Consider the following 24,305-nt stretch of genomic DNA (forward strand, 5'->3'; position numbering starts at 1 on the left):
TAGTCAACAGGGTGAGACCTCCTATGGTTTGGGGCGCTGCCCATGCTCTCACAGACGCCATAATGGGACAGATACAATGTTGAGTCCTCTAACTGTCTCTATGGGTTGAGCCAGGCTGTGGACATGAAGCTAGGATTAGGCTCAGAGTTAGAGTTAAGGTTTAGGATTAGGCTCAGAGTTAGAGTTAGGGTTTAAATGAAGCTAGGATTAGGTTTAGTTAAAGTTAGGGCTTAGGGTTATGGCTAGTGTAGTGGTTGAACCGGGGTGTGGACATGAAGCTAGGATTAGGTTTAGAGTTAAAGTTAGGGCTTAGGGTTATGGCTAGTGTAATGGTTGAGCAGGGCTGTGGACATGAAGCTAGGATTAGGCTCAGAGTTAGAGTTAAGGTTTAGGATTAGGCTCAGAGTTAGAGTTAGGGTTTAAATGAAGCTAGGATTAGGTTTAGTTAAAGTTAGGGCTTAGGGTTATGGCTAGTGTAGTGGTTGAACCGGGGTGTGGACATGAAGCTAGGATTAGGTTTAGAGTTAAAGTTAGGGCTTAGGGTTATGGCTAGTGTAATGGTTGAGCAGGGTTGTGGACATGAAGCTAGGATTAGGTTTAGAGTTAAAGTTAGGGCTTAGGGGTATGGCTAGTGTAGTGGTTGAACCGGGGTGTGGACATGAAGCCAGGATTAGGCTAAGAGTTAGAGTTAAGGTTTAGGATTAGGCTCAGAGTTAGAATTAGGGTTTAAATCTGGGCATTCTGTATACAGCATGCATGATTCCTGTATTCCTTACTGAACACTGTGTCGGTGATCAACATTCATCAAAGGACACAGATAATTCACTGGACACTCAAAACCCACCAACGCCCTCGTTGACCCCATGCAGTTCACCTACAGAGCCAACAGGTCAGTGGACGACACCGTCAACACCGGCCTCCACTACATCCTCCAACACTTCGACAACCCAAGGACATATGTGAGGATATTGTTTGTGGACTAGCTTAGCCTTCAACACAATCATTCCGGAACCTGCTACAGCACAAACTCACCCAGCTGAACGTATCAGACTCCACCTGCCGGTTGATCACTGACTTCCTGACTAACAACACACAGCACGTTTAAGATGGGAAACTATTTTTCAGACTCATTATCTCTCAGCACAGGGGACGCCGCAGGGTTGGTGTTCCCCCTCCTCTACTTCCTCCACAACAATAACTGCACCTCCTCTCCTCCCTCCACACCGATGACTGCACCTCCTCTACTCCCTCCACACCGATGCCTGCACCTCCTCTCCTCCCTCCAAACCAATGACTGCACCTCCTCTACTCCCTCCACACCGATGACTGTACCTCCTCTCCTCCCTCCACACCCATGACTGCACCTCCTCTCCTCCCTCCACACCAATGACTGCACCTCCTCTCCTCCCTCCACACCAATGACTGCACCTCCTCTCCTCCCTCCACACCAATGACTGCACCTCCTCTACTCCCTCCACACCGATGACTGCACCTCCTCTACTCCCTCCACACCAATGACTGCACCTCCTCTCGTCCCTCCACACCAATGACTGCACCTCCTCTACTCCCTCCACACCGATGAGTGCACCTCCTCTACTTCCTCCACAACAATAACTGCACCTCCTCTCCTCCCTCCACACCGATGACTGCACCTCCTCTACTCCCTCCACACCGATGACTGCACCTCCTCTCCTCCCTCCACACCAATGACTGCACCTCCTCTCCTCCCTCCACACCAATGACTGCACCTCCTCTCCTCCCTCCACACCAATGACTGCACCTCCTCTCCTCCCTCCACACCAATGACTGCACCTCCTCTACTCCCTCCACACCAATGACTGTACCTCCTCTACTCCCTCCACACCAATGACGGCACCTCCTCTCCTCCCTCCACACCGATGATTGCACCTCCTCTACTCCCTCGAAACCAATGACTGCACCTCCTTGATTCCCTCCAAACGAAAGCCTGCGCCTCCTCTAATCCCCCCACATCAATGACTGCACCTCCAACTACGCATCTGTCAAACTACTCAGGTTTGTTGATGACATCACCCTGGTCGGTCTCATCTCTGACGGCGACGAGTCCAAGTACCGTTGAAGAGGTTGACTGCCTGGTGGTCTGCTGCAGTCGCAACAACCTGGAACTCAACACAGTCAAAAACTTGGAGATGATGGTTAGCTTCAGAAAACGTTCCTCACCACCATCTCTCCCCCTCCTGATTAATGGCTCAGCTGTTAGCACGGCCAAGTCATGCAAATTCTTGGGGACAATCATCTCCCACAACCTCAAGTGGGAGGACAACATCACAGTATTGACCAGGAAGGCTCAGCAGAGGATGTACCATCTTGGACAATTCTGGTTAGGTTCTACATGTCCATCATTGAGTCCATCCTCACCTCTTCTACCACCGTCTGGTTTGGGTCTGTGTCTGCCTGCTGCAAGGTCAAACTGTAGGACATAGTCCGATCTACGGAGAAGGCTGTCACCTGCCCACCATCATGGACCTGTACGCCTCCAGAACAACGAAGTGTGCAGGTCAGGTCATCGCCCACTTTGCCCACCCCGGACACCCCGACTTTCAAAGACTCCGCTCTGGCAGACGGTTTAGGTAAATCTATGAACATTTTCTTCCCTCGTGCTGTGGTACTTCTTCCCCCGTGCTGTGGTCCTTCTTCCCTCGTGCTGTGGTCCTTCTTCCCTCGTGCTGTGGTCCTTCTTCCCTCGTGCTGTGGTCCTTCTTCCCTCGTGCTGTGGTCCTTCTTCCCCCGTGCTGTGGTCCTTCTTCCCTCGTGCTGTGGTCCTTCTTCCCTCGTGCTGTGGTCCTTCTTCCCCCGTGCTGTGGTCCTTCTTCCCTCGTGCTGTGGTCCTTCTTCCCTCGTGTTGTGGTCCTTCTTCCCTCGTGCTGTGGTCCTTCTTCCCTCGTGCTGTGGTCCTTCTTCCCTCGTGCTGTGGTCCTTCTTCCCTCGTGCTGTGGTCTTTCTTCCCTCGTGCTGTGGTCCTTCTTCCCTCGTGCTGTGGTCCTTCTTCCCTCGTGCTGTGGTCCTTCTTCCCTCGTGCTGTGGTCTTTCTTCCCTCGTGCTGTGGTCCTTCTTCCCTGGTGCTGTGGTCCTTCTTCCCTCGTGCTGTGGTCCTTCTTCCCTCGTGCTGTGGTCCTTCTTCCCTCGTGCTATGGTTTCTTCCCTCGTGCTGTGGTCCTTCTTCCCTCGTGCTGTGGTTCTTCTTCCACCATGCTGTGGTCCTTCTTCCCTCGTGCTGTGGTCCTTCTTCCCTCGTGCTGTGGTCCTTCTTCCCTCGTGCTGTGATCCTTCTTCCCTCGTGCTGTGGTCCTTCTTCCCTCGTGCTGTGGTGCTTCTTCCCTCGTGCTGTGGTGCTTCTTCCCTCGTGCTGTGGTCCTCATCAACCGGCCGTCGGGCTCATAGGGATTAAGTGACTTTGCATTGGGCCGACAGAGCCCCACATTGGAGGTGTCTCTCTCGGAGAAGGTGACTTTTATCAATATATTGGGCTTTGTTTTCTATCAGGTTCAAATATTCTATTTAGCATCAAAGTAGACATCATACAAAACTACAAATCCATGGCAGTTCCTGCACGTTGTCTCTAGCGGACACCTCTGCTAACAGGTATTGTGTCAATTTTAAACTTGCACCAGACAGTTCAGAGAATTATCAATTTAAAGACAATTTTACCAAGGTATTTATTACTGTATTTAGATAATATTAGATAGTTCATCCAGAGATTCTTACCTTTGCCTCGATTCAGCCGTCTCATCTAGATCATCGTGACATGTGTAGTTCTTTACGATAGCCACATTAGCAGCTAATTACCATTTCATTTTTGGTGGGTAAAAAATAAGAAGTTACCTTTTACGTATGGGGAATTAACACAGTTATCGTCAAGCCAGGGTGAGCCTACACAAAACACAGCCCTTTTTTTAAAGTGTGTCTAAAATCCCCTATGGGAAAAATGAATGGTGGAAAAAACGATTGGAACCATTTCCTTGTTTGACGGCCCGGTTTTATGGCAATCATGACTCATACTGTGGTACTCTATTACTGCACCTTTTCATCCCTGATCTCAATACTAATCAGTCCTATAATACATCTGCACTATGTACACCTCCACACAACACCGTATATATTCACCATGGCAACGAACCTCCCTCCGCTTACATAGATATAGCCCCTCAGTAAGTTGTATATTCCTGCTGTAACCAGCCTATACTCCAAAGTTTTATGTTTACTGTTTCGATATTGTTAATTCTGTATGATGTGTATAATATGAACGCAACATGTAAAGTGTTGCTCCCATGTTTCATGAGCTTAAAACTTCTTGTCAATATAGGGGGAGCTGTTTCGCATTAGCATAATTTGCTCTACAGATGAAACTGCCTAGTACTCAATTCTTGCTCGTACAATATGCATATTATTATTATTATTGGATAGAAAACACTCTCTAGTTTCTATAGCCGTTGGAATTTTGTCTCTGAGTGAAACAGAACTCCTTCTACAGCACTTTTCATGAAAGGAAGTCAGATTTCAGACATCTTGGCCCCTGATCCCAGGTCGGTTTAAAGGTCCCTGTAAATGCTATGGAGAAACAGACACTTCTTACGTCTTCCCCTGGATGTCAGTACGTGATGACGCTTTGAATGGAGTCGATTGCGCAATCAGGGCCTCTATAAATCACCAAATACCGGAAGTAACTTCCTTTTGCTGCCTGCGCCTGACGCACGAAGGACGTCGGACTCGCCTCCTTCCAACCTGTTGTTTAGCCAGTAATATTTCTCCGGTCATGTTTTTACTCGTTATAGGTGTTAACAGCATCATAAGGTAGTTAATTTGAACCGTTTTATAGCAATTTATATCCGTTTAGTGCGATTTTGAGGCATTGCTTTGTGGTGCACTTTGAAGCGCCGGGCACGTTTCGGGGTCCCGGTCGAACGTTAGTGGGCATTTCGACAGACAAGAGGACGTTTTTCGACCAAAAGAAGATTAGACCCAAGAAAGGATTCATTGCCCAAGATTCTGATGGAAGAACAGCTCATAGTAAGAACAAGTTATGATGATAAATCGTGTTTCTGTCGAAAAATGCTAAACGCTTATGCCGCCATTTTGTTAGGTGTAGCTTCGCTTGGCGCATCCTGTATTGAAAAGTAAGGATAATTTAAAAAATGTAATTCAGCGATTGTATTAAGAATTAAATTGTCTATCAATCGCTGTCCACCCTGTATTTTTTTGTCAAGTTTATGAGTATTTATGTATAAGACTAGATCACTGTCTAATATGGCGCACGACATTTTCTGACCAGCTGGGCTACTTTTCTCATTGTCTAACCATGATTTTGGTGGCTAAATATGCACATTTTCGAACAAACGATATATGTATGTTGTAATATGATGTTACAGGAGTGTCATCTGAAGAATTCTGAGAAGGTTAGTGAAAAAATTAATACATTTTGGTGGTGATAATGCTGTCGCTCTTTTTGCCGTGAATCAATGCTGGGGTAATGTTTGCACATGTGCTATGGTAATATAACGGTTTATTGTGTTTTCGCTGTAAGACACTTAGAAAATCTGAAATATTGTCTGGATTCACAGGATCTGTGTCTTTCAATTAGTGTACGCTGTGTATTTTTTCGAAATGTTTTATGATTAGTAATTAGGTAATACACGTTGCTCTGTATTTTTTCTAGTCGAGTTGTGATGGTGGGTGCAATCGTAAACTATGATTTATACCTGAAATATGCACATTTTTCTAACAAAACCTATCCTATACCATAAATATGTTATCAGACTGTCATCTGATGAGGTTTTTTCTTGGTTAGTGGCTATCAATATCTTTATTTGGCCGAATTGGTGATAGCTACTGGTGTTGAGAAAAAATGGTGGACAAAGAAAAATTGTGTCTTTTGCTAACGTGGTTAGCTAATAGATTTACATATTTTGTCTTCCCTGTAAAACATTTTAAAAATCTGAAACGGTGGCTTTATTCACAAGATTTGTATCTTTCATTAGGTGTCTTGGACTTGTGATTTAATGATATTTAGATGCTACTATTTAATTGTGACGCTATGCTAGCGATGCTACTCAGTGTGGGAGGGGGTGGGGAGTGCTCCCGGACCCGGGGTAGAGACCCGTGAAAGGTTTAAATTAATAAAATATCCCAGAAATGGTCTATACACACACAAAAAAGCTTATTTCTCTAAAATGTTGTACACTAATTTGGTTACATCCCTGTTAGTGAGCATTTCTCCTTTGCCAAGATAATCCATCCACCTGACAGGTGTGGCATATCAAGAAGCTGATTAAACAGCATTATCATTACACAGGTGCACCTTGTGCTGGATACAATAAAAGTCCACTTTAAAATGTGCACTTTTGTCACACAACACAACACAAGTTTTGAGGGAGTGTGCAATTGGCATGCTGACTGCAGGAATGTCCATCAGAGCTGTTGCCAGAGAATTTAATGTTAACTTCTCCACCATAAGCTGCCTCCAATGTCGTTTTAGAAAATTTGGCAGTTCCATCAACCAGCCTCTCAACTGCAAACCACGTGTAATCACTCCAGCCCAGGACCTCCACATCCGGCTTCTTCAGCTGCGGGACCGTCTGAGACCAGCCACCCGGACAGCTGATGAAACTGACGAGTATTTCTGTTTGTAATAAAACCCTCTTCAACTGACTGATTTCCTGATATTAACTGTAACTCAGTAAAACCGTTGAAATTGTTGCACGTTGCGTTTATATTTTTTCATCAGTATATATTGTTTATTTCTGGCAGCACCTTCACACTAAGGCCCATTCTGGTAAGTGTACTGGAGAATAAATGGGATTCTGATTCTGACTGTCTTCACACATGTCTTTGTCTGCCTTCCCAACGGCATATTTTTCCCTACATAGTGCACTACTGTTGACCAGATTTCTATGGGCCCTGGTCCAAAGTAGTATGCTATATAGGGAAAGGGTACAATTTAGGATGTACATTTTGACATTTCTGAGGAGCGCAGTAAACTGATTTCCTCTTTGATGTAAAGACAACAGGTAACATGCTGGTAGATTTCTCAGTGAGGGAAGTTCATTACAGGCTAAAGATGAAGTCTAATCCAATAGTCCAGTCCAGGAATATTGATTTAATATGAACTAAGGTTGTGGCTTTGAAAATATTCAATGGAGTAACATTGACTGATATGATTTAGCCAAACGTAACTAGCTTTATGTAATGGCATTAGAAAACAACTGGGCATCTGTAGATAGCTGTTCTGCCAGTCTTAGTTCCTCAAGCTTATAACATCAATAACAGGATGTAACACAATGCCAACACTATAGTCAATGTCCAACCCAGAACTATAGTCAATGCCCAACCCAACACTATAGTCAATGCCCAACCCAACCCAATACTATAGTCAATGCCCAACCCAACACTATACTATAGTCAATGCCCAACCCAACCCAACACTATAGTCAATGCCCAACCCAACACTATAGTCAATGCCCAACCCAACCCAATACTATAGTCAATGCCCAACCCAACACTATACTATAGTCAATGCCCAACCCAACCCAACACTATAGTCAATGCCCAACCCAACACTATAGTCAATGCCCAACCCAACACTATAGTCAATGCCCAACCCAACCCAACACTATAGTCAATGCCCAACCCAATACTATAGTCAATGCCCAACCCAACACTATAGTCAATGCCCAACCCAACCCAACACTATAGTCAATGCCCAACCCAACACTATAGTCAATGCCCAACCCAACACTATAGTCAATGCCCAACCCAACACTATAGTCAATGCCCAACCCAACCCAACATTATAGTCAATGCCCAACCCAACATTATAGTCAATGCCCGACCCAACACTATAGTCAATGCCCGACCCAACCCAACACTATAGTCAATGCCCAACCCAATACTATAGTCAATGCCCAACCCAACACTATACTATAGTCAATGCCCAACCCAACCCAACACTATAGTCAATGCCCAACCCAACACTATAGTCAATGCCCAACCCAACACTATAGTCAATGCCCAACCCAACACTATAGTCAATGCCCAACCCAACACTATAGTCAATGCCCAACCCAACATTATAGTCAATGCCCAACCCAACACTATAGTCAATGCCCAACCCAACACTATAGTCAATATCCAACCCAACCCAATACTATAGTCAATGCCCAACCCAACCCAATACTATAGTCAATGCCCAACCCAACACAATACTGTAGTCAATGCCCAACCCAACATTATAGTCAATGCCCAACCCAATACTATAGTCAATGCCCAACCCAACACTATAGTCAATGCCCAACCCAACCCAATACTATAGTCAATGCCCAACCCAACCCAACACTATAGTCAATGCCCAACCCAACACTATAGTCAATGCCCAACCCAACACTATAGTCAATGCCCAACCCAACACTATAGTCAATGCCCAACCCAACACTATAGTCAATGCCCGACCCAACACTATAGTCAATGCCCAACCCAACCCAATACTATAGTCAATGCCCGACCCAACACTATAGTCAATGCCCAGCCCAACACTATAGTCAATGCCCAACCCAATGCCAACAATATAGTCAATACCCAACCCAACATTATAGTCAATGCCCAACCCAACACTATAGTCAATGCCCAACCCAACCCAACATTATAGTCAATGCCCAACCCAACACTATAGTCAATGCCCAACCCAACCCAACACTATAGTCAATGCCCAACCCAACCCAACACTATAGTCAATGCCCAACCCAATGCCAACACTATAGTCAATGCCCAACCCAACACTATAGTCAATGCCCAACCCAACACTATAGTCAATGCCCAACACAACCCAATACTATAGTCAATGCCCAACCCAACACGATAGTCAATGCCCAACCCAATGCCAACACTATAGTTAATACCCAACCCAACATTATAGTCAATGCCCAACCCAATGCCAACACGATAGTCAATCTCCAACCCAAATCTATAGTCAATGCCCAACCCAACCCAACACTATAGTCAATGCCCGACCCAACACTATAGTCAATGCCCAACCCAATACTATAGTCAATGCCCAACCCAACACTATAGTCAATGCCCAGCCCACACTAATCTCTCCACCACCGTCTCTCTCTCTCTCTCTCTCTCTCTCTCTCTCTCTCTCTCTCTCTCTCTCTCTCTCTCTCTCTCTCTCTCTCGCTCTCTCTCTCTCTCTCTCTCTCTCGCTCTCTCACCTCCTCTCCTCAGCCGTCCTCCCCTCACCCCCTCTCTCTCACCCCTCCTCTCCTCCTCTCGCCCACCTGAATGGTGATCCTGTGGAACATCATTTATGTAAATGTAATTAGGCCAGAAACATGATAGTGGAACGCAGGGTGCCAACGGAAATTTATCACTGCGAACGGTTCGGCTCTAAACATTCAATTAAAATATTGAGTTTCGGCAGATTTAATCTAAGCCTAATAAATGACGACATGGTGGAAGGAAAGCAGGCAAGGGGTGAGTGGTACAGCATTACCACATCTGACTGGAGGAGGAGGTGGAGGAGAGGTTGGGGAAGCCTACTGTAATGGCCTCCCAGATCCAGAGTGGGGAGAGGAGGTGGAGGAGGAGGAGGAATAGGAGAGAGGAGGAGGAGGAGGAGGAGAGGTTGGGGAAGCCTACTGTAACGGTCTCCCAGATCCAGAGTGGGGAGAGGAGGTGGAGGAGGAGGAGGAAGAGGAGAGAGGAGGAGGAGGAGGAGAGGTTGGGGAAGCCTACTGTAATGGCCTCCCAGATCCAGAGTGGGGAGAGGAGGTGGAGGAGGAGGAGGAAGAGGAGAGAGGAGGAGGAGGAGAGGTTGGGGAAGCCTACTGTAATGGCCTCCCAGATCCAGAGAGGGTAGAGGAGGTGGAGGAGGAGGAGGAAGAGGAGAGAGGAGGAGGAGGAGGAGAGGTTGGGGAAGCCTACTGTAATGGCCTCCCAGATCCAGAGTGGGGAGAGGGGAGAGGGGGAGGAGGAGGAGGAAAAAGAGGAGAGAGGAGGAGGAGGAGGAGGAGGAGGAGGAGAGGTTGGGGAAGCCTACTGTAATGGCCTCCCAGATCCAGAGTGGGGAGAGGGGAGAGGGGGACACACACACACTATACAGTGGTGGGAACCTGTGGACCAGAGAGCGTCCAGACAGGGAGAGGAACCAGAGAGGGTCCAGAGAGGGTCCAGAGAGGGTCCAGAGAGGGACCAGAGAGGGTCCAGAGAGGGTCCAGAGAGGGTCCAGAGAGGGACCAGAGAGGGTTCAGAGAGGGACCAGAGAGGGACCAGAGAGGGTCCAGAGAGGGTCCAGAGAGGGTCCAGAGAGGGACCAGAGAGGGACCAGAGAGGGTCCAGAGAGGGTCCAGACAGGGAGAGGGACCAGAGAGGGTCCAGAGAGAGACCAGAGAGGGTCCAGAGAGAGACCAGAGAGGGACCAGAGAGGGTCCAGAGAGGGACCAGAGAGGGACCAGAGAGGGACCAGAGAGGGTCCAGAGAGAGACCAGAGAGGGTCCAGAGAGAGACCAGACAGGGAGAGGGACCAGAGAGGGACCAGAGAGGGTCCAGAGAGGGACCAGAGAGGGTCCAGAGAGAGACCAGAGAGGGACCAGAGAGGGTCCAGAGAGGGACCAGAGAGGGTCCAGAGAGGGTCCAGACAGGGAGAGGGACCAGAGAGAGACCAGAGAGGGACCAGAGAGGGACCAGAGAGAGACCAGAGAGGGACCAGAGAGAGACCAGAGAGGGTCCAGAGAGGGACCAGAGAGAGACCAGAGAGGGACCAGAGAGGGACCAGAGAGGGACCAGAGAGGGTCCAGAGAGGGTCCAGAGAGGGTCCAGACAGGGAGAGGGACCAGAGAGGGTCCAGAGAGAGACCAGAGAGGGACCAGAGAGGGACCAGAGAGGGACCAGAGAGGGACCAGAGAGGGTCCAGAGAGGGTCCAGACAGGGAGAGGGACCAGAGAGGGACCAGAGAGGGACCAGAGAGGGTCCAGAGAGAGACCAGAGAGAGACCAGAGAGGGACCAGAGAGGGACCAGAGAGGGACCAGAGAGAGACCAGAGAGGGACCAGAGAGGGTCCAGAGAGGGTCCAGACAGGGAGAGGGACCAGAGAGGGTCCAGAGAGGGACCAGAGAGGTTCCAGAGAGGGTCCAGAGAGAGACCAGAGAGAGACCAGAGAGAGACCAGAGAGGGTCCAGAGAGGGTCCAGAGAGGGAGAGGGACCAGAGAGGGACCAGAGAGGGTCCAGAGAGGGTCCAGAGAGGGACCAGAGAGGGACCAGAGAGGGACCAGAGAGGGACCAGAGAGAGACCAGAGAGAGACCAGAGAGGGTCCAGAGAGGGACCAGAAAGGGTCCAGAGAGGGACCAGAGAGAGTCCAGAGAGGGTCCAGAGAGGGACCAGAGAGAGACCAGAGAGGGACCAGAGAGGGACCAGAGAGGGTCCAGAGAGGGACCAGAGAGGGTCCAGAGAGGGACCAGAGAGGGACCAGAGAGGGTACAGAGAGGGTCCAGAGAGGGACCAGAGAGAGTCCAGAGAGGGTCCAGAGAGGGACCAGAGAGGGTCCAGAGAGGGTCCAGAGAGGGACCAGAGAGGGTACAGAGAGGGTCCAGAGAGGGACCAGAGAGAGTTCAGAGAGGGTCCAGAGAGGGACCAGAGAGAGACCAGAGAGGGACCAGAGAGGGACCAGAGAGGGTCCAGAGAGGGACCAGAGAGGGTCCAGAGAGGGACCAGAGAGGGACCAGAGAGGGTCCAGAGAGGGTCCAGAGAGAGACCAGAGAGGGACCAGAGAGGGACCAGAGAGGGACCAGAGAGGGACCAGAGAGGGTCCAGAGAGGGTCCAGAGAGGGTCCAGAGAGAGACCAGAGAGGGACCAGAGAGGGACCAGAGAGAGACCAGAGAGAGACCAGAGAGGGACCAGAGAGGGTCCAGACAGGGAGAGGGACCAGAGAGGGTCCAGAGAGGGACCAGAGAGGTTCCAGAGAGGGACCAGAGAGGGACCAGAGAGAGACCAGAGAAGGTCCAGAGAGGGACCAGAGAGAGACCAGAGAGGGACCAGAGAGGGTCCAGAGAGGGACCAGAGAGGGACCAGAGAGAGACCAGAGAGGGACCAGAGAGAGACCAGAGAGGGACCAGAGAGAGACCAGAGAGGGACCATAGAGGGACCAGAGAGGGACCAGAGAGGGTCCAGAGAGGGTCCAGAGAGGGACCATAGAGGGACCAGAGAGGGACCAGAGAGGGACCAGAGAGGGACCAGAGAGGGTCCAGAGAGGGACCAGAGAGGGTCCAGACAGGGTCCAGAGAGGGACCAGAGAGGGACCAGAGAGGGTCCAGAGAGGGTCCAGAGAGGGACCAGAGAGGGACCAGAGAGGGACGAGAGGGTCCAGAGAGGGTCCAGAGAGGGACCAGAGAGGGACCAGAGAGGGTCCAGAGAGGGACCAGAGAGAGACCAGAGAGAGACCAGAGAGGGTCCAGAGAGGGACCATAGAGGTTATGGACAGACATCCAATTTCTAAGTCAGTCTTGAGTGATCCGGCTGGAATCTCAGCCTAACTTTTGTTCTACACCTTGACCTATGTTTGAGAATGAATATAATACAACAAAATCCTAAATGTTTTCCCCCAAAAAATCTAATTTTCCCTATCTTACCATGAAAAGTGTTCATTTCGCAAGCGTAGTTGTGACGGTAACATACAAAACGAGTTGGTTCCATTCGACAACAACCATACGGTGATTTGGGTAAATGTATTTCAAGCCACACCTTGCTCCTTCCTGCAGATCGCTATAGGGGACCTGTATGGCAGTGACACTGGCACCCTGTCACAAGATAACAAAACAACAAGTTTATTTTCACTGACTCTTCCACTTCTTTATAGCAGGTTGGTGATGTGGAGGGTGTGTGTGTGTGTGTGTGTGTGTGTGTGTGTGTGTGTGTGTGTGTGTGTGTGTGTGTGTGTGTGTGTGTGTGTGTGTGTGTGTGTGTGTGTGTGTGTGTGTGTGTGTGTGCGTGTGCGTGTGCGTGTGTGTGTGGGTGTGGGCGTGGGCGTGGGCGTGTGTGTGTGTGTGTGTGTGTGACGGAGAGTGCAGTGCCAGACTGGGTGCTGATACTTATGCATGTGTTTCCAAGGTGATAAACCTTTCACTCTGCAGGTGAGGAGGAGCAGTTGAGAAATGTGTTGGATGGTTCACACCATGGCAAACACACACATGTACTCCACCCACACAGACACGCACACTGCAGCGGAAATACATGCACGCACCTACACACACACACACACACACACACACACACACACACACACACACCTACACCTACACACACACAAACACAGACACATAAGAAGTGACGTGAAAGTGTTCAGACTCCTTGACTTTTTCCACATTTTGTTACTTTACAGCCTTTTTCTTAAAATGGTTTGAAATCAAATAAAATCCTCAGCAATCCACAGACAATATCCCATAATAAAAAACAGAAATACCTTATTTACATAAGTATTCAGACCCTTAGCTATGAGACTTGAAATGGAGCTCAGGTGCATCATGCTTCCATTGATCATCCTTGAGATGTTTCTACAACTTGATTGGAGTCCACCTGTGATAAATTCAATTGATTGGACATGATTTGGAAAGGCACACACCTGTCTATATAAGGTCCCACAGTTGACAGTGCATGTCAGAGCAAAAACCAAGCCATGAGGTCGGAGGAATTGTCCGTTAAGCTTAGACACAGGATTGTGTCGAGACACAGATCTGGGGAAGGGTACCAAAATATGCAGCATTGAAGGTCCCCAAGAACACAGTGGCCTCCATCATTCTTAAATGGAAGACGTTGGGAACCAAGACTCTTCCTAGAGCTGGCCACCCTGCCAAACTGAGCAATCGGAGGAGAAGGGCCTTGGTCAGGGAGGGGACCAAGAATCCAATAGTTACTCTAACAGACCTCTAGAGTTCCTCTGTGGAGATGGGAGAAACTTCCAGAAGGACAACCATCTCTACAGCACTCCACCAATCAGGCTTTTATGGAAGCCTCTCCTCACTAAAAGGCACATGACAGCCCGCTTGGAGTTTGCCAAAAGGCACCTAAAGACTCTCAGACCATGAGAAAGAAGATGCTCTGGTCTGATGAAACCAAATTGAACTCTTTGACCTGAATGCCAAGCGTCACGTCTGGACGAAACCTGCCACCATCCCTACGGTGAAGCATGGTGGTGGTTGCATCATGCCTTGGGGATGTTTTTCAGTGGCAGGGACTGGGAGACTAGTCAGGATTTGAGAGAAAGATGAACGGAGCAAAGTACAGAGAGATCCTTGATGAAAACCTGCTCCAGAGAGCTCAGGACCTCAGACTGGGGTGAAGGTTCACTTTCCAACAAGACAACAACCATAAGCACACAGCAAAGACAATGCAGGAGTGAGTGGCTTTGGGACAAGTCTGTGAATGTCCTTGAGTGGCCCAGCCAGAGCCCGGACTTGAACCTGGCCGAACATCACTGGGGAGACCTGAAAATAGCTGTGGAGCGATGCTCCCCGTCCAACCTGACAGAGCTTGAGAGGATCTGCAAAGAAGAATGGGAGAAATTCCCCAAATACAGGTGTGCCAAGCTTGTAGCATAATTTACATAAAAAATAATGTACCTTGATTTCACTTGGCAAGTCAGTGAAGAACAAATTCTTATTTACAATGACGGCCTACACTGGCCATACCCAGACGATGCTGAGCCAATTGTGCGCCACCCTATGGGACTCCCAATCACGGCCGGTTGTGATACAGCCTGGATTCAAACCAGGGTGTCTGTAGTGACGCCTCTAGCACTGAGATGCAGTGCCCTAGACTGCTGCACCACTCAGGAGCCCAAGAAGAATCGAGGCTGTAATCGATGCCAAAGGTGCTTCAACAAAGTACTGTGTAAAGAGTATGAATACTTATGTAAATGTGATTTAAAAAATCTGTAATTAAATAGCTACAATTAAAAAAAATATATATACGTTTTTTGTTTTGTTATTATGGGGTATTTTGTGTAGATTGATTTGGGGGAAAAAACGATTTAATCAATTTTAGAAAAAGGCTGTAACGTAAAAAAATGTGGAAAAAGTCAAGGGGTCTGAATACTTTCCGAATGCACTGTAGACTGATACACACACACACACACACACACACACACACACACACACACACACACACACACACACACACACACACACACACACACACACACACACACACACATAAGCATATTGAATACTGCACTGTTAAGCATATTGAATACTGCACTGTTAAGCATATTGAATACTGCACTGTTAAGAATAATGAATACTGCACTGTTAAGCATATTGAATACTGCACTGTTAAGCATATTGAATATTGCTCTGTTAAGCATAATGAATACTGCACTGTTAAGCATATTGAATACTGCACTGTTAAGCATATTGAATACTGCACTGTTAAGCATATTGAATACTGCACTGTTAAGAATAATGAATACTGCACTGTTAAGCATATTGAATACTGCACTGTTAAGCATAATGAATACTGCACTGTTAAGCATATTGAATACTGCACTGTTAAGCATATTGAATACTGCACTGTTAAGCATATTGAATACTGCACTGTTAAGCATATTGAATATTGGACTGTTAAGCATATTGAATACTGCACTGTTAAGCATATTGAATACTGCACTGTTAAGCATATTGAATACTGCACTGTTAAGCATATTGAATACTGCACTGTTAAGCATATTGAATACTGCACTGTTAAGCATATTGAATACTGCACTGTTAAGCATATTGAATACTGCACTGTTAAGCATATTGAATACTGCACTGTTAAGCATATTGAATACTGCACTGTTAAGCATATTGAATACTGCACTGTTAAGCATATTGAATACTGCACTGTTAAGCATATTGAATACTGCACTGTTAAGCATATTGAATACTGCACTGTTAAGCATATTGAATACTGCACTGTTAAGCATATTGAATACTGCACTGTTAAGCATATTGAATACTGCACTGTTAAGCATATTGAATATTGCTCTGTTAAGCATAATGAATACTGCACTGTTAAGCATAATGAATACTGCACTGTTAAGCATATTGAATACTGCACTGTTAAGCATATTGAATACTGCACTGTTAAGCATATTGAAAACTGCTCTGTTAAGCATATTGAATACTGCACTGTTAAGCATATTGAATACTGCACTGTTAAGCATATTGAATACTGCACTGTTAAGCATATTGAATACTGCACTGTTAAGCATATTGAATACTGCACTGTTAAGCATATTGAAAACTGCACTGTTAAGCATATTGAATACTGCACTGTTAAGCATATTGAAAACTGCACTGTTAAGCATAATGAATACTGCACTGTTAAGCATATTGAATACTGCACTGTTAAGCATATTGAATATTGCTCTGTTAAGCATAATGAATACTGCACTGTTAAGCATAATGAATACTGCACTGTTAAGCATATTGAATACTGCACTGTTAAGCATATTGAATACTGCACTGTTAAGCATATTGAATACTGCACTGTTAAACATATTGAATACTGCACTGTTAAGCATATTGAATACTGCACTGTTAAGAATAATGAATACTGCACTGTTAAACATATTGAATATTGGACTGTTAAGCATATTGAATACTGCACTGTTAAGCATATTGAATACTGCACTGTTAAGAATAATGAATACTGCACTGTTAAGCATATTGAAAATTGCACTGTTAAGCATAATGAATACTGCACTGTTAAGCATATTGAATACTGCTCTGTTAAGCATAATGAATACTGCACTGTTAAGCATAATGAATACTGCACTGTTAAGCATATTGAATACTGCACTGTTAAGCATATTGAATATTGCTCTGTTAAGCATAATGAATACTGCACTGTTAAGCATAATGAATACTGCACTGTTAAGCATATTGAATACTGCACTGTTAAGCATAATGAATACTGCACTGTTAAGCATATTGAATACTGCACTGTTAAGCATATTGAATACTGCACTGTTAAGCATAATGAATACTGCACTGTTAAGCATAATGAATACTGCACTGTTAAGCATATTGAATACTGCACTGTTAAGCATATTGAATACTGCACTGTTAAGCATATTGAATACTGCACTGTTAAGCATATTGAATACTGCACTGTTAAGCATATTGAATACTGCACTGTTAAGCATATTGAATACTGCACTGTTAAGCATATTGAATACTGCACTGTTAAGCATAATGAATACTGCACTGTTAAGCATATTGAATACTGCACTGTTAAGCATATTGAATACTGCACTGTTAAGCATATTGAATACTGCACTGTTAAGCATATTGAATACTGCACTGTTAAGCATATTGAATACTGCACTGTTAAGCATATTGAATATTGCACTGTTAAGCATTGCACTGTCAAGCTGCTGATACTGCAGCTGAGTGAGAAAACACTGTATTGTCATTTACAAGCTGGCTCATCATGAAGACATAGTGTATCATAGCTGTGTTTATATTAGATGTACATTGAGAACATGCTTGCATGTACGGTTGTGCACACACACACACACACACACACACACACACACACACACACACACACACACACACACACACACACACACGTCTTCCATTTTCGAATAGGTTTTCTAAGGAGTAACAAAGCTTTCTCTCATCTCTCTCTCTTTCTGTTGTTGATCGTAATAAGTACTATTTATCCCAGTTCCCTTATTAATATCAAATTAGAATTTGACCTCAGGGGAGAATTCATGGTGAATGTAACAAAGTGTATGAATAAGATTACACTCAGGCTCTTTATCTCTCTCTCTCTCTCTCTGTCTCTCTCTCTCTCTCTCTCTCTCTATCTATCTCTCTCTCTCTCTATTTCTCTGTCTCTCTCCATCTCTCTGTCTCTCACTCTACAACTCTCTCTACGTGCATTATGTTGAACATGACCCCATTCCTTCTGTATTTTCATAGGTTCCCTCTGGTTCTTGAAGGCATTTTGTCTCATTTAGCAGTGGCCTGGTTTTAAAGCAGAAGACTTACTGTAGTTAGCAGCTAAATGAGCTCCACAGAAAAACCCATTGATGTCTCGGCTTCAGATCAACACTGTTTGTATGAAACCATAATGGAGGTGGTTAGGGGGTAGAATAATGACGAAAACTGTACTGGAGGGGGTGAGGGTTAGGGTGTACTATAATGAAGAAAACTGTACTGGAGGGGGTTAGGGTTAGGGTGTACTATAATGAAGAAAACTGTACTGGAGGGGGTGAGGGTTAGGGGTAGGGTGTACTATAATGAAGAAAACTGTACTGGAGGGGGTGAGGGTTAGGGTGTACTATAATGAAGAAAACTGTACTGGAGGGGGTGAGGGTTAGGGGTAGGGTGTACTATAATGAAGAAAACTGTACTGGAGGGGTTAGGGTTAGGGGGTACTATAATGAAGAAAAGTGTACTGGAGGGGGTTAGGGTGAGGGTTAGGGTGTACTATAATTAAGAAAACTGTACTAGAGGGGGTTAGGGTGAGGGTTAGGGTGTACTACAATGAAGAAAACTGTACTGGAGGGGGTTAGGCTGAGGCTTAGGGTGTACTATAATGAAGATAACTGTACTGGAGGGGGTTAGGGTTAGGGTTAGGGTGTACTACAATGAAGAAAACTGTACTGGAGGGGGTTAGGGTGAGGGTTAGGGGGTACTATAATGAAGAAAACTGTACTGGAGGGGGTTAGGGTTAGGGGTAGTATATTGAACAAACCATGCTGGAGGGGTGAGGGTTAGGGTGTACTATAATGAAGAAAACTGTAGTGGAGGGGGTTAGGCTGAGGGTTAGGGTGTACTATAATGAAGAAAACTGTACTGGAGGGGGTTAGGGTTAGGGGTAGTATATTGAACAAACCATACTGGAGGGGTTAGGGTTAGGGTGTACCACAGTGAGGAAAACTGTAGTGGAGGGGGTGAGGGTGAGGGTTAGGGTGTACTACAGTGAGGAAAACTGTACTGGAGGGTGTTAGGGTTAGGGTGTACTACAGTGAAGAACACATCTCACACAAACAGGAACCACATTAAGCCATGATACATATATTTTCGATCTGAATACAATGTATTGACCACAATTTTTTTCTAAAGAGTCTCTTTCTGTGCCGTATAAGCTTAAATCAACCTGTATTAATATTATATAATAATGTTATATATCACCCTGTATTAATATGATATAATGATGTTATATATCACCCTGTATTAATATGATGTAATAATGTTATATATCACCCTGTATTAATATGATATAATAATGTCATATATCACCCTGTATTAATATGATGTAATAATGGTATATATCACCCTGTATTAATATGATATAATAATATTATATATCACCCTGTAATAATATGATATAATAATGTTATATATCACCCTGTATTAATATGATGTAATAATGTTATATATCACCCTGTATTAATATGATGTAATAATGTTATATGATATCACCCTGTATTAATGTGATATAATAATGTTATATATCACCCTGTATTAATATGATGTAATAATGTTATATATCACCCTGTATTAATATGATATAATGAGTATATATACCACCCTGTATTAATATGATGTAATAATGTTATATATCACCCTGTATGAATATGATATAATAATGTTATATATCACCCTGTATTAATATGATATAATAATGTTATATGATATCACCGTGTATTAATATGTTATAATAATGTTATATATCACCCTGTATTAATATGATGTAATAATGTTATATATCACCCTGTATTAATATGATGTAATAATGTTATATATCACCCTGTATTAATATGATATAATAATGTTATATATCACCCTGTAATAATATGATGCAATAATGTTATATATCACCCTGTATTAATATGATATAATAATGCTATATATCACCCTGTATTAATACGATGTATTAATGTGATATGTCACCATGTATTAATATGATGTAATAATGTTATATATCACCCTGTATTAATATGATGTAATAATGTGATATATCACCCTGTATTAATATGATGTAATATTGTTATATATCACCCTGTATTAATATGATATAATAATGTTATATATCACCCTGTATTAATATGATATAATAATGTTATATGATATCACCCTGTATTAATATGATATAATAATGTTATATATCACCCTGTGTTAATATGATGTAATAATGTGATGTGCTATCACCCTGTATTAATATGGTATAATAATGTTATATATCACCCTGTATTAATATGATATAATAATGTTATATATCACCCTGTATTAATATGATGTAATAATGTGATATATCACCCTGTATTAATATGATGTAATAATGTTCTATATCACCCTGTATTAATATGATATAATAATGTTATATATCACCCTGTATTAATATGATGTAATAATGTGATATATCACCCTGTATTAATATGATGTAATAATGTTATATATCCCCCTGTATTAATATGATGTGATAATAATGTTATATATCACCCTGTATTAATATGATGTAATAATGTTATATGTCACCCTGTATTAATATGATGTAATAATGTTATATATCACCCTGTATTAATATGATGTAATAATGTTATATATCACCCTGTATTAATATGATGTAATAATGTTATATATCACCCTGTATTAATATGATGTAATAATGTTATATATCACCCTGTATTAATATGATGTAATAATGTTATATATCACCCTGTATTAATATGATATAATAATGTTATATGATATCACCCTGTATTAATATGATATAATAATGTTATATGATATCACCCTGTATTAATATGATATAATAATGTTATATATCACCCTGTATTAACATGATATAATAATGTTATATATCACCCTGTATTAATATGATATAATAATGTTATATATCACCCTGTATTAATATGATATAATAATGTTATATATCACCCTGTATTAATATGGTGTAATAATGTTATATGATATCACCCTGTATTAATATGATATAATAATGTTACATATCACCCTGTATTAATATGATGTAATGAGTATATATATCACACTGTATTAATATGATGTATTAATGTGATATATCACCCTGTATTAATATGATATAATAATGTTATAAGATTTCACCCTGTATTAATATGATATAATAATGTTATATATCACCCTGTATTAATATGATGTAATAATGTTATATATCACCCTGTATTAATATGATGTAATAATGTTATTTATCACCCTGTATTAATATGATATAATATTGTTATATATCACCCTGTATTAATATGATATAATGATGTTATATATCACCCTGTATTAATATGATATAATAATGTTATATATCACCCTGTATTAATATGATATAATGATGTTATATATCACCCTGTATTAATATGATATAATAATGTTATATATCACCCTGTATTAATATGATATAATAATGTTATATGATATCACCCTTTATTAATATGACATAATAATGTTATATGATATCACCCTGTATTAATATGATATAATAATGTTATATGATATCACCCTGTATTAATATGATATAATAATGTTATATATCACCCTGTATTAATATGATATAATAATGTTATATATCACCCTGTATTAATATGATATAACAGTGTTGTATTATATGCAGCACTACTGTTGTAAAGAAAGTCTGGAAGGCAGCCAATGCTTTCTCTCTGCTTGCCTGTAATTGGCCTGTTTCTTATAGTTCCCTCATTAGCATACTCACACTTCGTGTTGTCTTTTACTTCCATTTCCTGTGTCAGCCTACTCTGTAACAGAACAAGAACAACCCTAGGCCCTGTGTCTCTGCTCCTGTCCCTACCTGACTCCTTATAGGCCACCAGACATGCCCCCCCCCCCCCCCCCCCCCCCCCACCACACCACCGTCCCCCGTCCCCTCCCCTGGCCACCGATAGCACCACCATATTTTATTCATTCTTAATTAACTGTTTTCCATTTGAGAAAAAAAATACAGACCAGGATGTCATCCAAAAAATAACTCATCCCAAACACAAGACCAAGGTTACGTGTGGGACGTTTGTTACGGATATAAACACCCCTCTAAATCTGATATTGGTACAATCCATTATTTACTGGAGATACAGTGTTAGCCAGGTATGTTGTGTCGGTTGTAATTACAATGGAAACTAGGGTTGTGTTCCATAAAACAATGTAACAGGGTGTGTGAAAGAGTCACTGTGGAATGTATAGAATCCCAGATGACGTCAGACAGTTCTAGACAGCATCAGCGCTATGTCCACCAACGGTTCCCCTTTTAATTGTTGCTCACGCTCTGTTTCCTCGTCTGGTGTGGGAACACACACTAATGGAGTCATCGCCTCACACAGCCAATGTCCTTATATTTTATTAACATCACCAGACTATCATCAGTTTGTTGATACACACCTCCACCTGTCTGTAACTCTATCCTCAGACCTCTTATCTCTGGCTCTGCCCCCTGCCCTGGCCACTACATACACACACACACACACACACACACACACACACACACACACACACACACACACACACACACGTACACACACGTACACACACACACACACACACACACACACACACACACACACACACACACACACACACACACACACACACACACACACACACACACACACACACACACACACACGTACACCCTGCCAGCTGCCAACCACCCAGAGGACACCTGAAGGTGGCAGACAGACGAGGGAGGAGGAGGTGGAGGGGTGAAGGTTGGAGTGGCATGGGGCACAGCAGAGATTCGGAGTCATCTGCTGGGATGAGGAGGAAGGGGAGGAGGGGGATGAGGAGGAAGGGGAGGAGGGGGAGAGGTGGGTAACAGTTGGTGCTGCTGTGTCAGGGGTAAGGAGGAGCAAGAGGTGTAGGGTGTAGAAACACCCCTCCACCCCCCTCCCTCTCCTACCTCTCCCTTCCCTCTCCTACCTCTCCCCGTCCTCTCCTCCCTCCCTCCTCTCCCCTCCTCTCCCTCTCCCTTCCCTCTCCTACCTCTCCCCTCCCTGTCCTCCCTCCCTCTCCTACCTCTCCCCGCCCTCTCCTCCCTCCCTCCCCTCCCCTCCTCTCCCTCTCCCTTCCCTCTCCTACCTCTCCCCTCCCTCTACTCCCTCCCTCTCCTACCTCTCCCCTCCCTCTCCTCCCTCCCTCTCCTACCTCTCCCCTCCCTGTCCTCCCTCCCTCTCCTACCTCCTCCCGCCCTCTCCTCCCTCCCTGTCTTCCCCTATTTCTACAGCATCACAACAGTTGATTTCTAAGGCGGGCCCTCACCTTCTCACCCACGCCCAACCCCCAGGATATTGTTAGCCTCTTCGCTAACAACTAAAGCTCACACCTTTCCCCCACTCTCAATACCTCGGGATACCGTTAGCCTCTTCGCTACCAGCTAAAGCTAACACCTTTCTCCCGCTCTCAAAACCTCGGGACACCGTTAGCCTCTTCGCTACCAGCTAAAGCTAACACCTTTCTCCCACTCTCAACCCCCGGGATACTGTTAGCCTTTTTACTACCAGCTAAAGCTAACACCTTTTGCCCCACTCTCAACCCCTCGGGATACCATTAGCCTCTTCGCTACCAGCTAAAGCTAACACCTTTCCCCCACTCTCAACCGGGATACCGTTAGCCTCTTCGCTACCAGCTACAGCTAACACCTTTCCCCCACTCTCAACCCCCGGGATACCGTTAGCCTTTTCGCTACCAGCTAAAGCTAACACCTTTCCCCCACTCTCAACCCCCGGGATACCGTTAGCCTCTTCGCTACCAGCTAAAGCTAACACCTTTCCCCCACTCTCAACCCCCGGGATAGCGTTAGCCTCTTTGCTATGATCTAACAGCTTAAATCTAACAGCTGGCCGTGAAGACAACCTGGGAGAAAAGGGGTGAATGTCACCAGCGACACCTAAAATCCATGTTTTAGTGATGCATGCTAAACTAGCGTTGTGTGCTCACTGCTAGCTGGCATACATGAATGTGTAATAGGGAATGTTACAGAGGTCTGGGAAACGAAACCTGTGTGACGTCCATGTTGATACCAACACTAGAGAGGTGAAATGTGTCTGCTTAGTAGTATGTGTGATCAACACCTTAGTGACAGGTCCATGTACTGCTCTAAATAAGTTTAAGCTCATGTGAGGACTTAATGATGGTTGTGTGTCATATCAGAATGTCTTTGTGGACGTGGGTTGTATATACAGTAAGACTTTCAACACAGACATAGTTACATCACGCTCCCTTCTCTCAAACCAATCTATCCAGAGA

General features: G+C 44.3%; 1 protein-coding gene across 1 annotated transcript; it reads right to left on the reverse strand.

The window, feature by feature from the left end:
* Positions 1 to 15,246: 15,246 nt before the first annotated feature.
* On the reverse strand, positions 15,247 to 24,071 carry LOC129862088 (dynein heavy chain-like; the record flags this gene model as incomplete). Its single annotated transcript, XM_055933477.1, has 5 exons — positions 24,037 to 24,071; positions 23,639 to 23,912; positions 16,936 to 17,193; positions 16,504 to 16,788; positions 15,247 to 16,044 (listed from the first exon to the last, which is right to left on the reverse strand). Coding segments are annotated over exons 1-5 (1,650 nt in total), but the record flags the coding sequence as incomplete, so codon positions are not given.
* Between the last annotated feature and the right edge of the window lie 234 nt (positions 24,072 to 24,305).

This window comes from Salvelinus fontinalis, chromosome 1, assembly GCF_029448725.1.
Source record: "Salvelinus fontinalis isolate EN_2023a chromosome 1, ASM2944872v1, whole genome shotgun sequence".
Taxonomy (NCBI): domain Eukaryota; kingdom Metazoa; phylum Chordata; class Actinopteri; order Salmoniformes; family Salmonidae; genus Salvelinus; species Salvelinus fontinalis.